Raw genomic sequence first — 22409 nt, 5'->3', positions numbered from 1 at the left:
GGACGACAGTACGACTATTCTACTTTTGCAATGGAAAACTGTAAACGACTCAACAAACACACAAAAACATCTACAGTTCTTTTGTACAAAGGAGGCGGAATAACAGCAAGGAAAAGGGGTTTTAAACAGACATATACTGATCACAGGCAGCAAAATTCAGAGACAGAACTGGAAAGAATGAAGCACAAGAACCACAGCTGCACAGGGCTAGTCTGATCAGCGCACCTGTAACACAGAGAAACTGCATTGCAGCGCAGGTTGCCCTTTCGGGAAGTGCGCTGAAATTCAGGATCTCTTAACAATACCTGCGCTGGGCCAGAAATGAGAATCTGTCCGGGTTCTGGGTCACAGTTTGCAGTTCAGTCTTTGGTTTTTGGCCGAGTTAAAGCAATCAGTAATGCACAATCAGGGGTAGATCTAAGGAGGGTCTAAGAGCTATCACAAGGGTAATCAGATAGTTTGTGAATCAGCTGTTCAAATCATAAACAGATCCAGTGAATGGATTGAAGCAGTAGATGTCTACTTTGCATTTGTCATGGCAAACGCAGTTCGAATGCTACTTATAAGTTTATGAAACAAACAACAAAGAGATACACAAACAAACTAATTAGACATCCCCAGCGGAGTCGCCATTTTGTTACTGGGAAAAGTGTCTATTTAGAACTGCTCTATCCCACTAAGGTGTGACATCTGCCTTAGAAACAAACAGAGAAAAACTACTTTTGCATTTCCTTTATGAACTATAGATAGAGAGGAATAGAAAGAACCAACCTGTGTCTTGCGCTAATCCTTTGATCCAATCCCTCACTTCTTTGACAGTCTCCAGCTACCTGCTCCCTTACTTGCCCAGCTTCACCAAGTACCTGTAAGATCACAGAAGAAGAACACTATACAAAGACATGGATCTATATTCATAAACAACTTAGGATCAGATTTAAGTTAACCATACAAATGTAACAAGCATCAATGATACAAAAGCATGGAGGAAAAACTCAAATAGTTTTTATTGATAAACAAGAAAAGATCCAGGAGGAGTTACAACCGATGGTTCCTGACCCAGCATCAACCTCCCAGCAAAGAAGCCCCTCTTCACCTCCAACAAAGCATAGATCACCCAATACTCTGATGTTTGCCTCAAAACCAACAGCAATTCCTCACAATATGTAAAATTCCAGCCCCTGGATCTCTGGGATGAGGGATCCATATATAGATATGTGTAAGGAGGATGAGTCAGCTTGTGATTTGATTAGTGTCTTCTCTCTGCCAGTTCTTGCTTCCACTTGGAGACTGAAGGCCTCTTACTCATCCTTGGTCAAATTCAGTGAGGCAAGTGTCACAGGAGAAGATTCTGGAAGCTTCCATTGTCTCTCCACCTCGCGGAATGACACTGCCATTTGTCATTTCTCGCCCAACGCACCCTCACAGTGTATTTAGGTGCATTGCAACGCACCTAGCCAGTGTATTTAGGTGCAATGCAACGCACCTAGCCAGTGGAGCAGCTGAAATGATCCTGTTTTGACTTATTCTGAGTAGTTCCTGGTGGAGAACTTCTGGGAGAAGCTGTAATCTGTTGACCTTGTTCCTTTAGGGGTTAGAACAACACTTTTAGGGACTTAGGAGCCCTTGGTTTATGGACATTTCATGCTTGGAGTTGTAAGGCACAAAAATGTCTATAACACCCCATCACAATGCTGGATCTAGATGACTGAGCTGCTCATCATGCTGCATATTTCCATGGTCTCATCCACCATCAATTTTCCCATGCTCATGATTACATTTACCATGATGCTCATGATCTCATACATCATGCATCATGCTACTCATACTACCCATATACATCATGCTGCTCATACTGCCCATATGCATCATGCTGCTCATACTATCATATGCATATATATGTTCATTTGCAGCAGATGTGTTATATATCAGTCTTCGCATATACATAGCAGTGTATTTCCATGATTGTGTTGTATACATGACATGCATATACATAACAGCGTTGAGTTTTCTACATATACATAATAGCGTATGAGTTTCCATCATAGAACAGTGTATCAATTGTCTGCTCAACATGTAGAGACTGTGTGGTAAGGTCTTCATTGAACATCGTATAGATAATGTGGATAAGGTCCAGCATATCGATTTTCTGCTCAACGTGTATTCATTGCCTTGATTTCCTAGCGTGTATTCATTGCCTGCATGTTATATCATTTCCTGCGTATATGATCTGTAATGAACAGCGTGAATATAACCTTGACTGCCCAGCGTGTATTCATTGCCTCCACTACCTAGCGTGTATCTACCTTACCTTGCTTTGATTGCATCACTTATTGTATATATCTGCGTTCCATAATATCATGACTGCGTTCCATAATGAATTCCATGCATAACATATAGGTCTCACCATGAACAGGCCTACGCTATTCAGTTGTTCCTTATGACTGCAGAATTTTCTATATGATTCATCACGTTGACTATCTTGCATATGAGTCTTCTTGATCTGCGTATCAATGTACAACATACAAGTCTTCCCTTATATGCATATTAATGTCATCATAAGTCTTCCCTGATCTGCGTATTAGGACCTGTGGTAGGGCACCTTTCAACTGCAGTTGTGCTTCCTTTTGTTACTGCGGCTAGGGTTTATTATGGTCGCCTTTATACCGTGTATGAGGATCCTCTGTGACTGTGTTTATAGGGCCTACGTCTAGATGTCCAGCATTTCATCTTCATTAGGATAGCGTAGATACTAGGGCACTTCTTTTTCATCTTTTCTCCATCAAACCCAAAACAGGATGAAGAGAGATCACAAGAGAGTGAGTGTGTATAATGACTTAAAGTCTCCTTTTATTTGTACTAAAAGCCTGGATGTTTGAATAGACATGACGTTTGGGCTTCTTGAGCCTACATAAGTTGTTGGTCGGCTAGATAATAAATCCATAATCAAAATAAATTCATATCTTCATAAATACTTATCAGAACTGGATGATCTTTGGATCAATCCTACACCTCTCGACAAGAGGGATCCAATAAAAATATCAGTTGCTATAAATAAGCTGACCCACATGGAGTTTGGCTCTAGTTGCCAATTTTAACAAAGGTGGGTTAAAAGTTCCAACGAAATCAATTTCCCACTTCTCAAAAGGTTTGAGAACTACCTAGGGCTGCAATGGCATCTCATCCGATTTTCCAGGATGCCCCATTTGTTGACAACTGTCACATCTTCAGACATAGTCACAAGCATCACAAAAGATGGAAGGCCAGTAATATCCCATTTTGAACACCTTGTGGCCTGTTCTTTTATCTGCAAAATGTCCTCCACAAGGGCCATCATGGGCAACCTTCACTATCTCATAGATTCCATCCTCAGATACACAGTGCCGAATTTGTTGATCAACCCTTGTGTGAAAAAGGTACCCTGCCATCCATGAATATCAGGTACTATGATGAATAATTTTCTATTTTTCCCTGTATGACAAGTGACGAGGTACTTTCCCTATAGCAAGATAGTTAGCAATATCTGCATACCACAGAGTGTTAGCAGAAATTGCAAAGAGATGTTCATCTGGAAAACTATCTTCTATGGGTTTACCTTCAGCATTATTATCTAGTATAGACAGAAAATCAGCAACCACATTGTCCTTTCCTGGTTTATCTACTATGGTAATGTCAAATTATTGAAGTAACAACAACCATCTCGTAATACGACTAGGAGTAATGGGTTTATTCATCAGATACTTGATTGTTGCGTGATTAGTGTACAAAGGTGGGATACCCAGTAATATAATGTCAAAACTTGTTGATGGCATAGATGACAGCAAGAAATTCTTTTTTAGTCACTATGTAGTTTAACTCGGCAGGGGCCAAGTTTTTACTAACATAGTAAACTGCATATGGAATCTTGTGCACTTGTTGTCCCAAAATTGGCCCAACTGCTATTTGAGAGGCATCAGTATGAATATGAAACGATAATGTCCAGTCTAGCCCTTGAAGGATCAGAGCTCTACAGACAAGTTCCTTGATTTTCACAAAGGCTGCATCACAATCATCTGTCCACACAAAATCTGCATCTTTTGTCAGCAATTGAAAAAGTGGATGTGCTATCTTAGCAAAATTTTCTATAAAGCGCCTATAATAACTAGCACAACCAATAAAGCTACGTACCTGTGTGGGTGTTTTGGGTATTGGGAAGTGCAATAATACCTTTATCTTAGTTGGATCCATTCAAATTCCAACAGCTGAAAGTAAATGTCCCAAGAATATTCCTTCTTCCATCATCATGTGGAATTTTACTGTACTCAAAGAGACATGTGCCCATTTACATCTTTCAAGAACTTTTTCCAGATTTTCCATCCCTTCTTCGAATGAGTCCCCGTATGGAGTAAAATCGTCCATATAAATCTCAACACTGTCATCTACTAGATCAGAGAAAATCCCTAGAATTTCCCTTTGGAATGTTGTAGGCGCATTACAGAGACCAAATGGAAGGACCCAGTATGCGAAAGTTCCCCAAGGGCACATGAAAGTGGTTTTATCCTGATCCTCGGGAGCTATCTAGATTTGGTTATACCCACTAAATCCATCCAGGAAGGAGAAGAACTTCTTCCCAACCAAAGTATCTAAGACTTGATCAATGAATCGTAACGGAAAATGGTCTTTTTGTGTTGCCTTATTTAATTCTCTGCAATCCACACATATCCTCCATTTACCATATTTCTTGGGAACAATCACCAATGGGGAACCCATTCGCTGTCCTAAATGGGTAAATAAATCCTACATCCAATAGCTTTTGAAGTTCTTCCTTGACAATGTTTTTCAGAGCGGGGTTCATTCTCCTCTAGGGCTGTCTTACAGGGCGACAATCCTCTTTGATGTATATATGATGGGTACATAAATTGGCAGGAATCCCTTTCATGTCTGTGTAGTCCCAGGCAAAGGCTTCTTTGTGTTTTCGAAGAACATCTAGGATTTGTTTTGTCTGGGATTCTGACAGATCTGGATTAATATTTAGGTCCTTCCCTGGCTCTATCTCCACAAAAACACTGTCATGGGACACAGTTGTGGGTAGTTCCTCAAATCCATCTATTGTTTCAATATTTTCCTGTGTTTCACAGCTCAAGACAGATTCTAGAATTCACTGATTCGAATCTGAAATAGAATAGGGATCACTAATGAAAGTGGTAATTGTGTCATCTTCTGTTTCTGTTTTCAGCTGAAGGGCTTGTCCAATAGTAAGGAATGGTCTTAATTCCTCATCTTCAGGTTTAGACTCTTCCCTTGGTAGAGGTTTCTTGCGGCCAACTGGCTTCACTGATGAGCTAGGTTTTGTAGGAGGGTATAACACAAGGTTTTTAGTAACCTGCCCATTTGAGATAACCATATGCCCAGAACGACGCCCAATGTAAGCATCTGCGATTGCCAACCATGGTCTTCCCAGAATCAGGGGATGGCCACCATCTGGGGATTGCGTTTGTAGCACGAGGAAATCCACAGGGTAATGCCATGAATCAACTGAGATTGTAATGTCCTCCAACTTCCCTATTGGCTTGACTGTAGATCAATCTACCAAATCTAACATAGTAGGTGTGTGTTTCAAGTTTTGAAGACCTGGTGCATGCATAGCTTCAGCAGTGATGACATTTATGGCAACACCCAAATCTACCAGCACATTTGGAATTTCTACTCCATTAATTTGCATAGTTAGAATTGGGTTCCCAGGATCCCCATATTTCATAGGCATAGCTTTTCCCATCATAAAGTTTGATAGCTTTCCCATCACATGAATGGTGAGTGGGTCCCTTGATTTCTTTCTAGGCTTTTTAGCACAATATTCTTTGAGAGTTTATATATAGGTGTGTCCCTCGTAGCTTGTAACATGGGAATCTTGACAAACAAATTTTGTAACTCCCCTAACAAGTCAAACTCAGCTTGAGGGATCTGTTTACTCAAGGCCAATCTTTCCGGATAAGGCGGGTTAGCTCGGTGTTCTTGAGTAATTAGCGGTTGAGGAGATGTCTGATTTTTACTAACTTGGTTCAATTCCTCTTCAACTGGTTCTTTCGCCTCACTGCCAACTTGTTCAATAATAACAGGTGAGGGTTGAGCATCTACTACCCGCCCGGATCTCAAATTCATCTCATAAAGTTCTACGATGGAGATGTTGTATGAAGGTAGGTTGAGGGTGTCAGCTTGTTGAGCCCCTCTATTGTTAAGATTCAGATTGGGTTGGATAGGAAATTGAGGACAAACGGGCTTATTTCCAAGAGTCACATTAGAGGACAACTGAAGTAGCTGTTGTGGTATTGACTAGGGAAACTACCCAGGAGGAGAGGGTCCACACCAGTTCAAAGTCCATGAAGAATTCGAACTAGTTTGAGGAGCCCACTGCTGCCAGGGTGGAAACTGATATTGTGGCCACATAGGTGGATAAGGCATAGACTGAGGACCCATATTAAAATTATTGAAATACTGAGATGGATCCGGAAACATACCTTGATTTACATTTGGTGGCCGAGGTTGCCATGGCTTTTTGGATCCCATAAAATACAGTTGGTCCATCTCTTCGCCTGTCCCTTGAAAAACCGCTTTCAATCCTGGCAAGGAGGGGCATGAACTGGTTGCATGACTCATCTCGCAGATTGCACATTCTTCTATGGAGTTCAATGGACATTCACTCTATGGATGCTTCTTTCTACATTTCGGGCAAAATATAGCCATAGTCCTTTTCAATTCCATGTGTTTTTGTTTTACTTGTAATGTATCCATCTGTGCAGACAGGGTACTCAGGAAATCAGTCCTTAAGTTATCCAACAGATTTCCAATTTCTGAAGATTAATTAATGCTATGAAAAGATTAATATATTACTAATTGTTAATAAATATCCATTCACCCCCCTCTTAGTATTCCCAACAAGGTCATAGGAAATAGTAATGTTGGTGGAGCGATATAATAAAGACATGGATTGAAATCTTAGTGCAATTAGGTTGTAAGGAAGCATTGATGAAGGAATGGAACAAATTTAATCAATCTTTGATAAGTGCCTCATTCAAATATCAAGACTCCTTGACTCCTTAGTATGGAGTGTTAATAAATCTAAAGGTTTTTACAATGTTAGTATTGGATAATAAGTGGTTTTCCACAATTGGAGGAGAATAAACTATATTGGTGCTGGAAAGGGTTTTGGAGTTTAAAGGCTCTCACAAAAGCAAGCTCTTTATTTTGGTACTTTTTTCCAACAATATCCTCACTTGGACAATTTACAAAATAATTCTTGGTAAGGCTTGCGTATTTTTTCTTCTCTTGAGAGTAATTTGAGCATGTTAACCATCTTTTCATGAATTGAGATATTCAAAGGAAATATGGACATCAATAAAACTATTACACAAGAAAAAGTGGTGGTGAGAATCTCAAGGAGACTTTGGATAAAATGGTGGGAAGATAAGATTGTAAGTTATGGACATTACTCACTTCCCATGGCTTAATTATGGGCTATATGGATAGTTCATAATGAAACCATTTTTAAAGGCATAAATCCCTCTCCATTGTAGGTGTTTGATAAGTTTTAGAGTATGTATTCAATGATCATGCAAATTCCTAAGAATAAGGAGAGCATTGTCTAAGAATCCCATAGATAAGTACTATATGTGATTTCTTTAATGGGGTATTTAGGGTAGTGTGGAGTTGGTGGTGTTATTTTTCTCTTGGATACTTGTTGGTACCCTTTCCAATGTAGTTTAGTATAGGGAACATACAATAAGGAAAATTCCTAAAGCAATCTATATGCCCTTATGTTTAGCCATTTATATGAAATTTTTGGAGCTAAAAGTATATGGCAATTGAAATCTATTATATAGTGGATGAAGGGGATTTTCAATGATATAAGAGCGAAGTTGCATGATGCCATAATGTGTGTGTAAATAGAAAATCAAGATTATAATCTACAAACTCATTATAATCTATATGACTTAGAAAAAGTATGTACACTCAATATAACTAGGATACACCATCCCCATGCTCTAAAAATATATATATACCATGAGGGGACACAATTTGGTTGCAAACAACCTTCCAAGTTGGGGTATTACTAATTTTGGAGCATGGGGATGGTGTATCCTAGTTTATTGAGTGCACATACTTTTTCTAAGTCATATAGGTTACAATGAGTTTGTAGATTATAATCTTGATTTTCTATTTTTTACTATAAGTGGTTGTGCAGAATTATACTTTCCTTCAATTATTTTCATGCAATTAAACTTTGTTATCTTTCTTGTCATTTTAAATCTATCACTAGTCAACAATTTTAGAAACTTTATTTTGCAAAATATGTTCTTGCATGCTAGAATGACATTTACATAAAGCATCATTTTGTTTTAAAAGTAATATAAATGAAGCAAATTTTCCTTTGAACAATAATAATAATAATGAATTGATATATTCCAATATCCTACCTCCATCTGGAATCAAACTTGTGCTATTCAAGAAGGAAATGCATACTCTTACTAATCATAATAATAATAATAATAATAATAATAATAATAAACAACTATTAGCCTAGAGGCTAGCTCAAATGGTCAAACTATTTATCCAATACATGTTATTAATGAAGAAGACATAAGTCACAAATTCAAGTTTGCTTGATTTCCTTATGGCTACCAATTACAATTGTTATTAAATATGCACACACATACACTACATATGCACATATAAATATAAAATAAACGAAATATTGTTTTTATTATTAAACCTATACTCCAATTAAAATATATAACTCTATTTAACCATATATATTTTAAATTTCATATATTTGTTTTCAAATTTATTTATTTTTAATATATTTTTACATATGAAATCATTCCAAGGAGATATCGTTTATAATCATTACAAAAATGATGAGATAATATACATAATTTATTATCATTAAATAAATGAAAAATATTTAGCATGAAAAATAATATTAATTAAATAAAATTAATAAACATGAATATCATTTTTATTGTTGTTAATTCTCTTAAAATACATAATTAAATCATTTTAATAATTGGTTTGTGGTATATCACTAATTATATCTCATTTCATCCCACAATACTTGGACACCATATAAAACCTGTCTTGGGTGCTTGATATTGCCCAAGAACCATCATCCAACCATGCCTGCATGCCAAAATCAAAACTTAGTAGTTTAATAAATATCATCATTTTGATTCAACAAAGTTAAAATAAAAAATCATTATGGCATCCTTATATGTAGAATTTTAATTCTATAAAATCCCTTCTAGTAAACTCAACAAAATATTCATATACCCATTAAATATTCTTAAGTGTGATATAAAATAAAATCCCATAAAACTTTTCTAGGAATTTTTTAAATTTATAAACGCAGATCATACAAGCAAACGCAATAGCTTTAAACACTCTACACATAAATTATATGCAACAATAAAGCCTATAAATAAAAGAAGTGAGCATAACACATATATTTCTAAGCAAATATACAACTGGATGTTCCATCCAACTATAGATGTGCTACTCTAGTTCCCTTAGTAATAGGTCACCCCCAAGTTGACGCTATGAATCCACAAGAAAAGATGTCTCCTATGGTTAGCTATTGTCCATTTATAGTCCAATACTTAGTGTTCATTGCAAGTTGATTTCTACAACAATTCTAATCCACTAGCTCTCTTTCTTTTCTATTTTCACAACCTAAGGATTGGGATACCCTTCCCTGCCACATAATCCTATCGACTAATCGTATAGTCTTTCCCACTTCACTCCACGACTCCAACATAGGCATAGGTTAGTGATGAAATATCTTTAATGGAAACTCCAAAAATTCCAGCTATAATAAGAGTACTCATTTATTTGGATCATTTCTTTAATAGAAATTTAATAAATAGTTTGCCTTAATAGACATGCCGAGTTTCCTTTACACGCTTTTTTTAGCACCCTCCTCATAAAAACATAACCCTATCATTTTATTCTTATCCATTTACAGCTAATTATATAATTTATTTTTATTATTTTAACTTTACAACAATTACAATCACTTATAACTTTCATCAAAATTACAAAATAAATTAGTAATTAAAAATTAAAAACTAAAATATTATAAATTTCAATTTAATTTAAATTATTAAATTACTACTCATCTCATTGGAAATCAACATTCTAAGGAGTGATACAAATAAAATAAAATTACTTAAACAATGGAATCACTATTCAATACTATCTCATACGTTTTTTATTAAAAATTAATTAATATAAAATTAATTAATTATATATTTTTAAAATACATAAATTAATTAATTTATTTTATGTAATAGTAATTTTTTCTGTTTATTTTATAGAATGCTTTTTTTGAGATTTTTGTGATTCATAATGTGAATAAATATTATAATGCCATATTTTGTTTATCATATTTTATAAACATGAGTGATTTTTTGAACTAAGTCATGTTTATATATTTTATAAACATGAGCGAGTTTTTGAACTATAATATTTTTATCTAATATAATTTATTTAAAAACATAAATTTCTTTTTAAAAAAAATTAACCTAAAATAGCGATTTGTGATTAATATAACTTATTTAAAAGCATAAATTTCATTTTTTTTTATAGGGAAAAAAAAGTAATCTACGAACAGCAATTTGCTAACCTACGGGTAGCAAATACAAATAGGGAGTTGTGATAAGTCATGAAGCACCAGCACCTCTATGTGATTTTCTTTCGTCTTGTGCTGTCGCGGCTGCTTTGAGTGAAGAACGAACATTTTGGCTCTCTTGCAAATCGCCTTGTAATAAATATGGAGATGGTTTCTTGATTTGGCTAACCCTTGTAACAATTTGGAGATGGTCGAGCTTGTATCTCTCATGGGAAGGGTGATTGATTATAAACTTATGTAAGTTTAATCTTTATAGATGAGAGAGTTAGGGTAGACTCTAAATATTAAGATAGACTCTAAATGTGATGGTGTGTGGATTACACGGAATGTGTTTCTAAAGAATAAGTTTGAAATTGCATAGAAGTTGAAGAATTTAAATATAATGATTTATTATATTAAATATATTATTATTATTTTTATTTAATTTATTTATAGAAATTGTGAAATAATTATTTCAGAAATATAAGTATTATATTTTTTGTTGATTAAATTTATGTTTTTAAAAGAATGTCATTTTATAGTTTGGTTAATTTATTAAGTATATAAATTTTGATTTTGCAAAATAGTTAGACTCAATTTATGTAAAATAATTTTATATAATTTTATTGCTCGTTTATGTAAAGTCATGTGAAGTTTAAAATAATATGTTTATTTTTTTTATAAAAAATGGTAAAAAAATAAGAAATGAGAAGAATCATTTTTGTACACCAGGAAAGATGGTTACAATTTAATTTGCTTTTTATGTGTGAGAATTTTTTTCCAAGTACTTTGAGATTTTTTTCTTATATGAATTTTACAAAATTATAAATATCAACTTCTACAAATTGTTTGGCATTGTTGGTAATGTTAGATACTATATTGATAATCCAAATTATAATTTATTTTTTTATTGCAAAAAAAAATAATAAAGTAATTTTAATTAATTATTTTTTTTTAATGTTAGATACTATATTGATAATCCAAATTATAATTTATTTTTTTACTGTAAAAAAATAATAAAGTAATCTTAATTAATTATTTTTTTTTGGTTAAAAAGACACTTTTTTTATTTTAAGTGAATTTTATATTTTATAAAATAAAATATGTTATAGATAAATTTTAAATTTATATAAAGAAGATGATATTTCTTAACCCTACTCAAATTAAATTAAATTAACAATTTAAAATACAATTCATAAGAATATTAATACAAGTTAATGAAACCAAGTTTATCATTCATTGGGCTAAGAGACTTTCTATAGTCAGTATGGGGGAAGTAAAAATAAAATAACATAATTTATAATTATAACTAATAATTATACGAGCTTAGATATTTTTTAACTTCAGATATACTTACAAGGACCAAATCTCTTGAGATGCAAACCTCTTTTACAGTGAACAGAGATTTGATCCCTCTCAGCGCTTGGTAGATCCAGAATTAAGATGGATCTAGGCTGATTATTATTGTAATTATAATATATGGTGTTTTATTAGAAAATTATATATTTAAATGATATATATTTTTTATTAAACTACTATATATTCACCTTAACTCTGGATCTATTAAGCACTGAAGGGGATCAAATCTCTTGAGGTGCAAAACTCTTTTAGAGTGAAAGAAGATTTGGTCCCTCTCTGCCCTTGGCAAATCCAGAGTTAAGATTGATCTAAGCTAGTTTCATTATTATTTTTTATTAAAGCTATTATGATATGTGTGCATAAATTACTCTTTATCTAATATTTTAAAAAAAAAAAAAAAAATTAATATATATTTATATCTTCAAAAATGTTTTAATTTTTTGTTATTGATTTAAAATGTGGACCATATTCTTATATGTAGTTGCGTAGTCATTGAATTTAAAGTGGTAATTTAACTCTTCTACATTTAAAAAATTGTTTTGAGAATATTCTTAAACTAATTTTATTTATTGTTAAAATTGCAGTAACTCATTAAGATGACAATTAAATTAATGTCTAAACACACAAAATTAAATAAACATTTTCTCAATAATGAGTTATCCTTGAATCATATATCTTAAACAATATTCTAATAGAAAATATCCATGTTCATTAATGATAATATTTCATTTTGTCAACATTTTTGTTGACATAATAACAATTTAAATAATTTAATTACCCATATCAAGTGATAGCTAGACAAAGTAGGGCCTAAGGCGGACTAACATATGAGCCTTCCACTCATATGTTGGCAAGTGGACAACCATCAACATGAAAATCATAATGAAGAGGATAAGGATGGTAAATTGAGGTTTTTGTCGTCATAGTCTTCCTTGCATGAGGATGTCGAATCATCTACTAATCATGGTGTAAACAACTATGTCAATATTGAAGGGACTGGAGCCTGATCTTCCATCGTGGCTCCCATGGACAACCTTGATACCAACAACTGCATTGGCTCCTCTCGTTGCCATTCTAATTATATTCATTGACTTGTCTTTCTCTGTCCCCCTTTCAAATCTTTCCATACTTAATTCAGTGTTTACTCTCAGCACAATGGCACTCCACTCTAGAGCTCATGACAAAGCTCTTGTAAATAGAAACAAGAATGAACTCAATGTCGATGCCACTATAATGAGCTTTCAACACTATGTTCCACTAGTTTTCAGGAATATACCTCATTCAATTGAGGAGGAGGTTATCTAGGAGGATTATGCAATCAACTAACAATGGAATTCGTTTCAAACCTCAAACATAGTCAATCTAGAGACATAAAATTCAACTGAATAGTGGAATTGTATTGGCACACAAAATCATTTGTTTCTAGGGTATTTATGGAACATGCATAGGATCAAGCCATCCTTAAACAATGATTGGCCAATCTAGAAAAATATAGTCATATACAAAACACCCTTGCTCTTGGTTGGTTAAGAAAAGTGGTGGCATTATTATCTTTGATGCTCCTGACAACCCTGAAACAACCTTGTCACACTCTTTGAGGTTGAGACAATCTAAATTCGTTCCTCCCCTCCTTAATTCTAAGTTTCAATTATGAGTTGCTATCCAACACTTTTTTTATTTTTTATTTATGTTATATTTAGATTTTCTATGTTATTGTGGTTCTTAGGGAAAAGGGAGCTTTCTTTCCTTAGTAGAAAACACTCCTGATAATTTGTATACTTTCCAATTCTAGATTGGTCTAGACTCTTTTAGATATCCAAGTTTCAAATTGCCTCTTGTTTAAAAAAGTTTTTACTTTTCATTTTTTTTATCAAGTTAGATTTACCTTATAGACATAGTGTTATAAGCTATATTTGTCACAATGTTTATATTTTAATGAAATAACAATTTAAACCTTTAAAAAAAATCATTTAATTAAATTTGAATTCTTAAATATTATAAAATTTATAATAGGCACATATAAGTCTAATTAACCATTTACAAAAACTATAAATCAAAACTTCAGTTTCATAAATCATTTTACTAACAAATTCACTACTAAAAAGATATGATGACTTTCATTTTGTTGTTCGAGTATAATATATTTTGAAATGATAATCTTCATCAAACAAAGAAACAAATTTATGTCGTTTTTTCCATAACAATCCGTAGCAATATCGTTAACTAAATAATTCGAGCCTCTAAGATATCTCACTAAAAAGGTGAGCAAAGACCAAAAAAATATGGAATATGAAGCTGTACACATGGAAATTCCCAAAACATTGTGTTTATCAAGAAAAAGTTTGTCTCTAACAAAGTGAAGTAAATTCATAAGTTTACATAATGAATCAATAAACAATTATGCACAAATCAGGCAAACAATTTAATTTAATTACGAACAGAAACATATCTCAGCTTAGTTTAGGTATTGAAATTAACCTAATGTGTTTGCAGTAAATTAGCTCAAGCACTCTACAATCTCTCTGAAATTAATTAAATATGTATACGAAAAGCTAGAAGACAACACACTGTGCAACCAGGCTTAATATAAATGTACTAACTTTAAACATGTTTTGCACTTTTCTAAGAAACACCTAAACTATGTTTACCACACTCCTCGGTGTGGCATCAACCTTGTCCTCTTGGCATTATGATAATAAAAAACACATAACTAATGAGTACAAGGAGGGCACATATTAAAATTGTTTTGATCATGCTTTGTGGCATCCACTTCATACTTGTAGCATTAAACTATAGGGCCTTCCTATGTTCCAAAGAATGGTTGCTAAGTGTTCCAAAGATCATGGTGGAGCAAGAGGGAGTGTGCAAAGGGTGTGCGCTGGCAAGCAAGTCAAGGTTGTGTTTCCTCACAACAAAACCAGGTCCAAGGGTGTGTTAGACTTGGTGCATTTAGACATTTGTGGACCTATGTTAGTTGAATCAATCACAGGGTCATTATACTTTGTGACATCCATAGATTTCTAGAAATACTTAGATCTACTTAATGAATACCAAGGGTGAGGTCTTTGGTTGATTTCAAGAGTTTAAATCTCTTGTGGAGAACTAGACCGGGAAGAGGATTAAGGTATTGAGATAGGATACCTCCAATGAGTTCTAGGATTTTTGCAGCGCAACAAGGATTAAGAAGGAACTCATGGTGCCTTACAACCCTCAGCAGAATGAGGTTCCTGAGAGGAAAAAATGGACCATAATAGAGGTAGTGAGGGAAATGATTTATGACCAAGATTTTCCTATTTTTTTGTGGGAAGAGGCCTAAAATATAACTATGTACCTACAAAATGTGAGTCCTTATAGAGTGTTGGAGGATATCACTCCTGAGGAGATGTTCACAGAAGTGAAGCCAAAGCTAAGTCATCTATGTATCTTTGGTAGTCCAATTTAAGTTCACACTCCTACGGAGAAAAGGACTAAGTTGGAGCCCTTGTAAGGAAGGAGAATTTTTGTGGGCTATAGTGAGGTCTCAAATGCGTATTGAGTCTACATTCTAAGACAAAGGAAAGTTATCATTAGTCGAGATGTCATATTTGATTAGGGAAGGATCTTTAGGAGGTCTCATGAGAAAGAGTCAACAAGGGTAGAGGATCAGGAGGGAGAGGTTCCTAAGGTTGAGCATAGAGAAACAACACCAACAATAGGGACACAACATGTAGATTTGGAGTAGTGAGATATTCCTTCAAGCTCTACTAGGGGGAGGTCAAGATGGGCCAACTAGAACTGGAGAGATGTCGAGGAGCATGTGGAGGCGCCTAGCATCACTTTCAAGCAGTGTAGACCACCAATGATACTTTCTAGTTATTTAGCCTTGTCAAGCAACATCAGTGAGCCTAAGCCTTCTACTTTTGAGGAAGTTACAAATGAGTAGGTCTGCAGGGATTCCATGGTGGAGGAGTATGGCTCCATCATGAGGAATGATGTGCAGAGGACAGAGGGAAAATCAATGGTCAGTTCTTGATGGATCTATAACATCAAACCTGCAATTGATGGTACTCTTGAGAAGTACAAAATGATGTTCATGGTGAGAGGGTTCTCCCAATAGGAGGGAGTGGATTGCGAGGAGACGTTCACACCTGTCGCCAGATATGCATCCATCAGATTAGTCATGTATATTTTTTAGAGATGGTGTGGTGAATACATCAGATGGATGTGAAGACTACTTTCCTCAATGGGGTAATTGAAAGGGAGGTGCATATTGAGTAGCCTCAAGGCTTTGAGGTGCATGGGAGAGAGTCTCACGTATGCAGGTTCAAGAAGGACTTTTATGGGCTGAAGTAGGCTCCACATGCATGGTATGCCTGGATCGATAGATATCTTCTTGGTTTGGGCTTCACCAAGAGTGAGGCGAACTCCAAATTGTATTATGTACTTGTTGAGGGTGAGTCGCTCATCATGGTACTTTATTTTGATGATCTTTTCTTGACGAGATCATAGAAGCTCATAGGGATGTGCAAGGAGGGCCTTGTTTCGAAGTTCAAGATGAAGGACATCAGCATGATGCATTTCTTTTTTGGATTGGAGGTGTGGCAATAGCTAGGAGATATTTTCCTAAGGCAGGGCAAGTATGGAATTGAGATCTTGAGGAGATTTAGGATGGACGATTGTAGGACTATGTCTACATTGATGATTATTAACTTGAGGAAGCTAAGTTCTTTTGAGGGAAAGTTGGTGGATCCAACATTGCATAGGAAGTTGATAGGTTACTTGATGTATCTTATCAACACTAGGTTGGATATATGTTTTTTTGTGAACATGCTCAGCCAGTTCATGGTGGAGCCAAGATATGTTCATTGGGTGGTAGCAAAGCATGTGTTGAGGTACTTGCGAGGTACAATGGACTCTGAGCTAAGATATGTTGGAGTTTATGGAGTAGAGTTACAGGGGTACATAGATTCTGATAGGGTTAGGAGTGTCGTGGATAGGAAATTCACGTCTAGATGTTGTTTCAACTTTGGATTAACCATGATCTTGTGGTACAACAGGAACAAACAACTAATGGCACTTAGTTCAATAGAGGTAGAGTACATGGTAGCGAGTATGGCTTCAAAAGATGCTTACTAGATTATTTAGTTTGGAGATGGGACCAACAGTGATTCACTGTGACAATCAAAGTTTCATTAAGCTCTATGAGATTATCGATTCAAGCATATCGAGATGAGAAATCACTTCATCAGAGAGTCCATAGAGGTGTTGCGAGATTGTAGTGCATTTCCATAGGCGAGCAGGTGGCAGATATTCTCACTAAGCCTCTTGTAAAAGGAAATTTTGTGAAGTACAAAGACAAGTTGGGGGTAATGGACTGTTGAAGCTTGTGGTAGCTTCAGAAGGTCTTCTACATAGCCTTGGTGGCTTAGCATGTAGAAGATGATTTATTGCCTCTTTAGGTTCTTGATTGGTGAAGTGATTTATGTCTTCTTTCCGAAGTCTAACTTAGGAAAGGTACAATAATTAAAGTCAAATAATTATTGTGGACTATTAAATCAATTTGTAAGAATAAATAATTAAATTATTTATGTGACTTGGAAATTATCTCAACCATTGATAGATTAGATCTTCTAGAAGGGAGATTAGGTCTAGGGATGTGGGTTTGACATGTTGATTGGAGTTTAAAGAGCAAGGGTTTTGTCTAGTCTATGATGCGTAGTTTGGCAGAGGACCTTTAGATTTCCACTATTGCATATTTATTGTATTTCCTATATATTGACTTATGAAAATTTTAATTTTCCTAAGTCAAATTATAAAGTGATCTTAGCCTTACAATTTAAAGTAAATCTCAGCCATTGAGTTTGCTAGGTGGGCCCACATTGAATTATAAAGAGGATATGAAGCATCTAGTGTGATCATCAACTTAGTGCATCAAAAAGTGTGTTCTACTCAACATTTTCAGCGAGCGGGTTAAGCGATTAGGGCACCCAGACCAACAGAGAGAGTGCAAGGAAAAGAGGCCATTCACTTCTTAGATTTTCCATTCGATCATCACTTTCAACCAAACCGAGTTTATCAGTACAAAAGGGTCATACAAAGGGATGTACAAATCCATATAAATTTCACACAACATGTAGGTAGAGAGGGTCATGACAGCCAAGACACAATTTGATTGGGCATTGGGTGAATTTCAGGGGTTGTTGAGGCAAAGGGAAGTTTTCCCTCTTGTTTGTAATTTTCCTAAGAAATGAAAAATTGTTGAAGCAAAAATAAAGAACACACACTTAACAGGTTTTCCTCGAAGTTGGGGTTTCTTGGGTAACTTTTGGTGTTATGTGTTTTTGATGTGCTTATGTCTTCAATGGTTTATTTTTCATTGTGAATGTTCAATAAGAATACTCAATATATTTGGTGAATGCATCTCAAGGTTTCAATTTCATTTTATTTCATTACTGAAGTTCATTAAATTAGTTGTTGGGTATTTCAAATTCTAACATGGTATCAAATCTCAGGCTTTGATTGAAGACCAAAACATGAGTATTTACTTCGTTATGAGTAGGTTAAAGGGAGCAAAGGCGCAGTTTACCAATCAAGACTCGTACTAGGGTTTTCCTTAAATAACTTAGCGCTAGGGTTTTTCTAAGTAGTTTGAATATGAGTGTGGTGTACATGGGGTTGAGGTTTGAGGACTGCCTAGATGGGGCCTCAAAATTCTGTTCTTGGAGGGAGGGGTTTGGTGTAGTGCTAGAGGAGCAAGGCATTTGGGAGTTTGGGACAATCCACTAGCCCAACCAACTAACCCTCAGTAGTTGGCTCAACACAACAAGAAAGATGCGAAAACCAAAAGAATTATCCTTGAGGGAGTCAAGGACCACATTATACCTCACTTGTCCAGGAAGAAGACCACTCAGGCCATGTGGCAACCATCATAGTTGTACCAGGGTTCGAATGAGGCCAGGAAATTGGTACTCAAGGACAAACTCAAAAACATCAAGATGGTGAAGTATGAGTTTGTGGTCTCATACCTTACCAATTTCACTCTTGAGAGGGATGAGATAGTTGGAGTTGGGAAGACAATCTCAAACAAAGACCTTGTCAGCTTCGCACTATTGAGTTTTCCCAAGTCTTTGGAAAACTTTACTTATGCCATCAGGTGTAGAGAAAACCTACGAGGATGGGAGAGGTTATGGGGTGACTATATCCAAGAGGAAATCCAGAAGCAGGCCAAAGTTGGGTCTCACGTAAAGACAGAGGAAGAGGAGACCTTTGCCCTAGCTAGTAATGGGGGAAAGGCCAAGGGCAAGAAAGGTGTAGGAGGGGTTGAGTCCAGCTCTAGAGGTGATAAGAAGAAGAAGGATGTCAGCCAGGTACATTGCTTCTAATGCCACCAATTTGGGTACTACGCCGCCAAGTACCTAAACAGGAGGAAGGGGTCTAAGAAGGAACATGTAGCATCATCTGCAGAGTTTAACGAGTTCTCCTCCCACTTTGAGAGGGAGTTCTCACTTATAGCTTGCATGGAAAACTCAGTGGCTAGTAGTGTGTGGTATATTGACAGTGGAGCTTCTCATCATATGACCAAGAATAAGGATTATTTTAGCCAGTTGATCAAGAGGGACATGCAGTTCAATATTGAGCTTGGAGATGATGGCAAGTACCTAGCCAATGGTGTGGGGAATATCAAGTTTGAGAGGGAGTCTAGGAACCCACTCTACCTCAGAGATGTCCCAGGGTTGATGAAAAACCTTGTTTCTATTTCAGCCCTAGAAGACAAGAGTTTTGAGGTAATATTTAGTAGAGGGAAGGCCTTCTCAAGCCTTCCAACTCCAGAGGAACCAAGTAAATTGGAGTTAGGTTGAAGAGCCACTTCAGACCTTAGTTTCAAACAACCAAAACCTTTAGCAGTAGGAGGGACCATGAATAGAGCCATGACCTAGGGGAGCTTTGGCATAGGCATGTGGGTTACTTACTTCATGGAGCACTAAAGATTCTCAGGGAGATAACCATAGGACTGCCATAGTGCAGTGTTGACCAACATGACATGTGCTAGGGTTACACACTTGGCAAGTATGTTGACTTCCTTCCCCAACAAAGACAGCACGGCCAAGAACATCTTGGACATGATTCACTTAGATGTGTGTGGACCATTTTTCTCTCCATCCCTTATGGCATACAAATACTATGTCACCTTCATTGATGACCACTCGAGAAAGACTTGGATATTCTTCTTGAAGAATAAAGATGAAGTCTTCTTAAAGTTCATGGAGTTCAAAGCCTTGGTGGAGAACCAAACAAGTTAATATCCAATGGTGGGGAGTAGAGGTAAAAACAATGGTGGGGAGTACATATCAAGGCGTAGAGGTAAAACAATGGTGGGGAGTACATATCCAATGCCTTTAGGGACTTGTGTTCCAAGGAGGGCATCAAGAGGGAGCTCACCACACCCTATAACCCTCACCAGAATGGGGTGGCTAAGTGCAAGAACCAGAGAATTATTGGAGCATCCAATGCCATGTTGCATGACCAGGGACTGCCCATGTTCGTTTGGGCAGAGGCATTCAACGCTGCAATCTTTCTGTAGAAAATGAGTCTAGACAGGGCACCAAGGAGAGTCACACAAGAGAAGGCTTTCACAAGCAAGAATCCTGATGTATTTCACTTCCAAATTTTTGGCAATCTTGTTTACTGCCATGTGCCTTTTGAATTGGAAGAAGTTGGAGCCCACGATAGAAAAGCACATTTTTCTAGGCTACAACAAGACGCCCAAGGCATATAGGGTGCACATCCCAACACTTAAGAAGACAATGATAAGGTGTGACGTAAAGTTTGAGGAGGAGAGGGCTCTGAGGAAGTCCTTGGAGCATGAGCTGGCCACAACACAAGAGGAGCAACAAGCTCCCAAGAAGGAGGTTCAACCTACTCCACAGATTTCATCACAGCTAGTTGTTAGGTAGGGTGAGCAGTATGCAGATGAGGAGGAAACACAGGAGCAGGGGGAGAGAATAAAGTGAGTGGAGCCCACTCAACCAACTACTCCCCACATAGGGAGAAGACGAGCTAGGTGGGACACACAACTAATTCAAGAGGCCCATAAGAGAGTTGAAGCTCTTAATTCAAAGAAATCAGACAACCACAAAGATACATGGGGTACATGGCATTGTTGACTAAGTTGCTAGACTCAGAGCCATTTTTCTACAGGAGGCAACCACTCTGCAGGTGTGGCAAGATGCCATGGTGGAGGAGTTTCCCTCCATCATGAAGAATGACGTATGGGAGGTAGTGCCAAAACTGGTTGGAAAATCAGTGGTTGGATCATGTTGGACCTATAATATCAAACATGGAGTTAATGGGAGTGTGGAGAAGTATAAGGCCAACTTTGTGGCCAATGAGTTCTACCAGGTCGAGGGGATAGACTATGATGAGATGTTTTCACTTGTGGCCAGGTACTCGTCCATTAGGACCATATCGTCTATTGCATCACAGATGAGGTGGAGGATCCACCAGATGGATGTGAAGACTACCTTCCTTAACGAAGTTGTTGGGGAAGTGATTTATATTCAACAACTTGAGGGGTTTGAGGATTTCAACAGGGAAACACATGTATGTAGGCTGAAGAGAGCCTTATAGGGGCTCAAGCAAGCACCAAGGGCATGGTATGCCTGGATAGACAACTACCTTTTGGGATTGGGATTCACTAAGAGTGAAGCATACTCCAACCTATACTACATTGTGGTTGGAGGTCTTCCCCTCATTCTGGCATTGTATGTATATGACTTGATATTGACGGGAGAAAATAGCTTGATTCGATACTACAAGAGAGATCTTGCAGGAGAGTTTGAGATGAAGGATATAGGGTTGATGCAATATTTTCTTGGGTTGGAGGTATTATGGCAGGGTGATGGGGAGATCTTCTTGGGACAGGGCAAGTACACGTTGGGTATCTCGAGGAGGTTCCACATGTAGGATTGCAGGCCCATGACCACGCCTCTAGTCACAAACTGGAGGAAGGGGGATGCTACCAAAGAAAAGTGTGTTGATGCCACACATTATAGGAAAATTATATGGTCGTTGAAGTGTTTGGTGAACACACAACCTGGAATTTGTTTCGCAGTTAACCAATTGAGCCAATTCATGGTCAGGTCTACCAGAGTGCATTGGATTGCTACCAAGCACGGGTTGAGATATCTCAGGGGCAAAAAAAGTTATGGGTTGTTGTATAGGAAGGTTGATGAAGTGAAGTTGGAAGGATTCATAGATGCAAATTAGGCAGAGAGATCTATAGACTGTTGAGAAATCAATGCTTATAGGAATTAGGGTTTGATTCATCTTTCTTGATAATTACATGTGAATTATGTTGGTTTCTTTTACTTCTTTATTAGTTTATCTTTCATCAATTAATTACCAAATTATGTATATGAAGACCACAAGAACAAGA

The 22409-nt window shown here is 36.4% G+C and overlaps 1 protein-coding gene across 2 annotated transcripts in view; it reads right to left on the bottom strand.

Moving 5' to 3' along the window:
- Positions 1-8943: 8943 nt before the first annotated feature.
- Positions 8944-22409, bottom strand: part of LOC149258365 (uncharacterized) — a 209873-nt gene continuing 196407 nt past the window's right edge. Inside the window, exon 8 of one of the 2 annotated variants that reach the window (XM_089415217.1) lies at positions 8944-9150. In XM_089415217.1, coding sequence (XP_089271343.1) covers positions 9072-9150 — 79 coding nt within the window. In that variant the 3' untranslated portion in view covers positions 8944-9071. The remainder of the gene's footprint in view (positions 9151-22409) is intronic. The other variant, XM_089415221.1, reaches the window with a different exon arrangement.

This window comes from Pinus tabuliformis, chromosome 6 (genome assembly GCF_031772625.1).
Source record: "Pinus tabuliformis cultivar Carrire ecotype Pingquan chromosome 6, CPIR1, whole genome shotgun sequence".
NCBI lineage: Eukaryota > Viridiplantae > Streptophyta > Pinopsida > Pinales > Pinaceae > Pinus > Pinus tabuliformis.
This window is presented reverse-complemented; position numbering and strand designations above follow the sequence as displayed.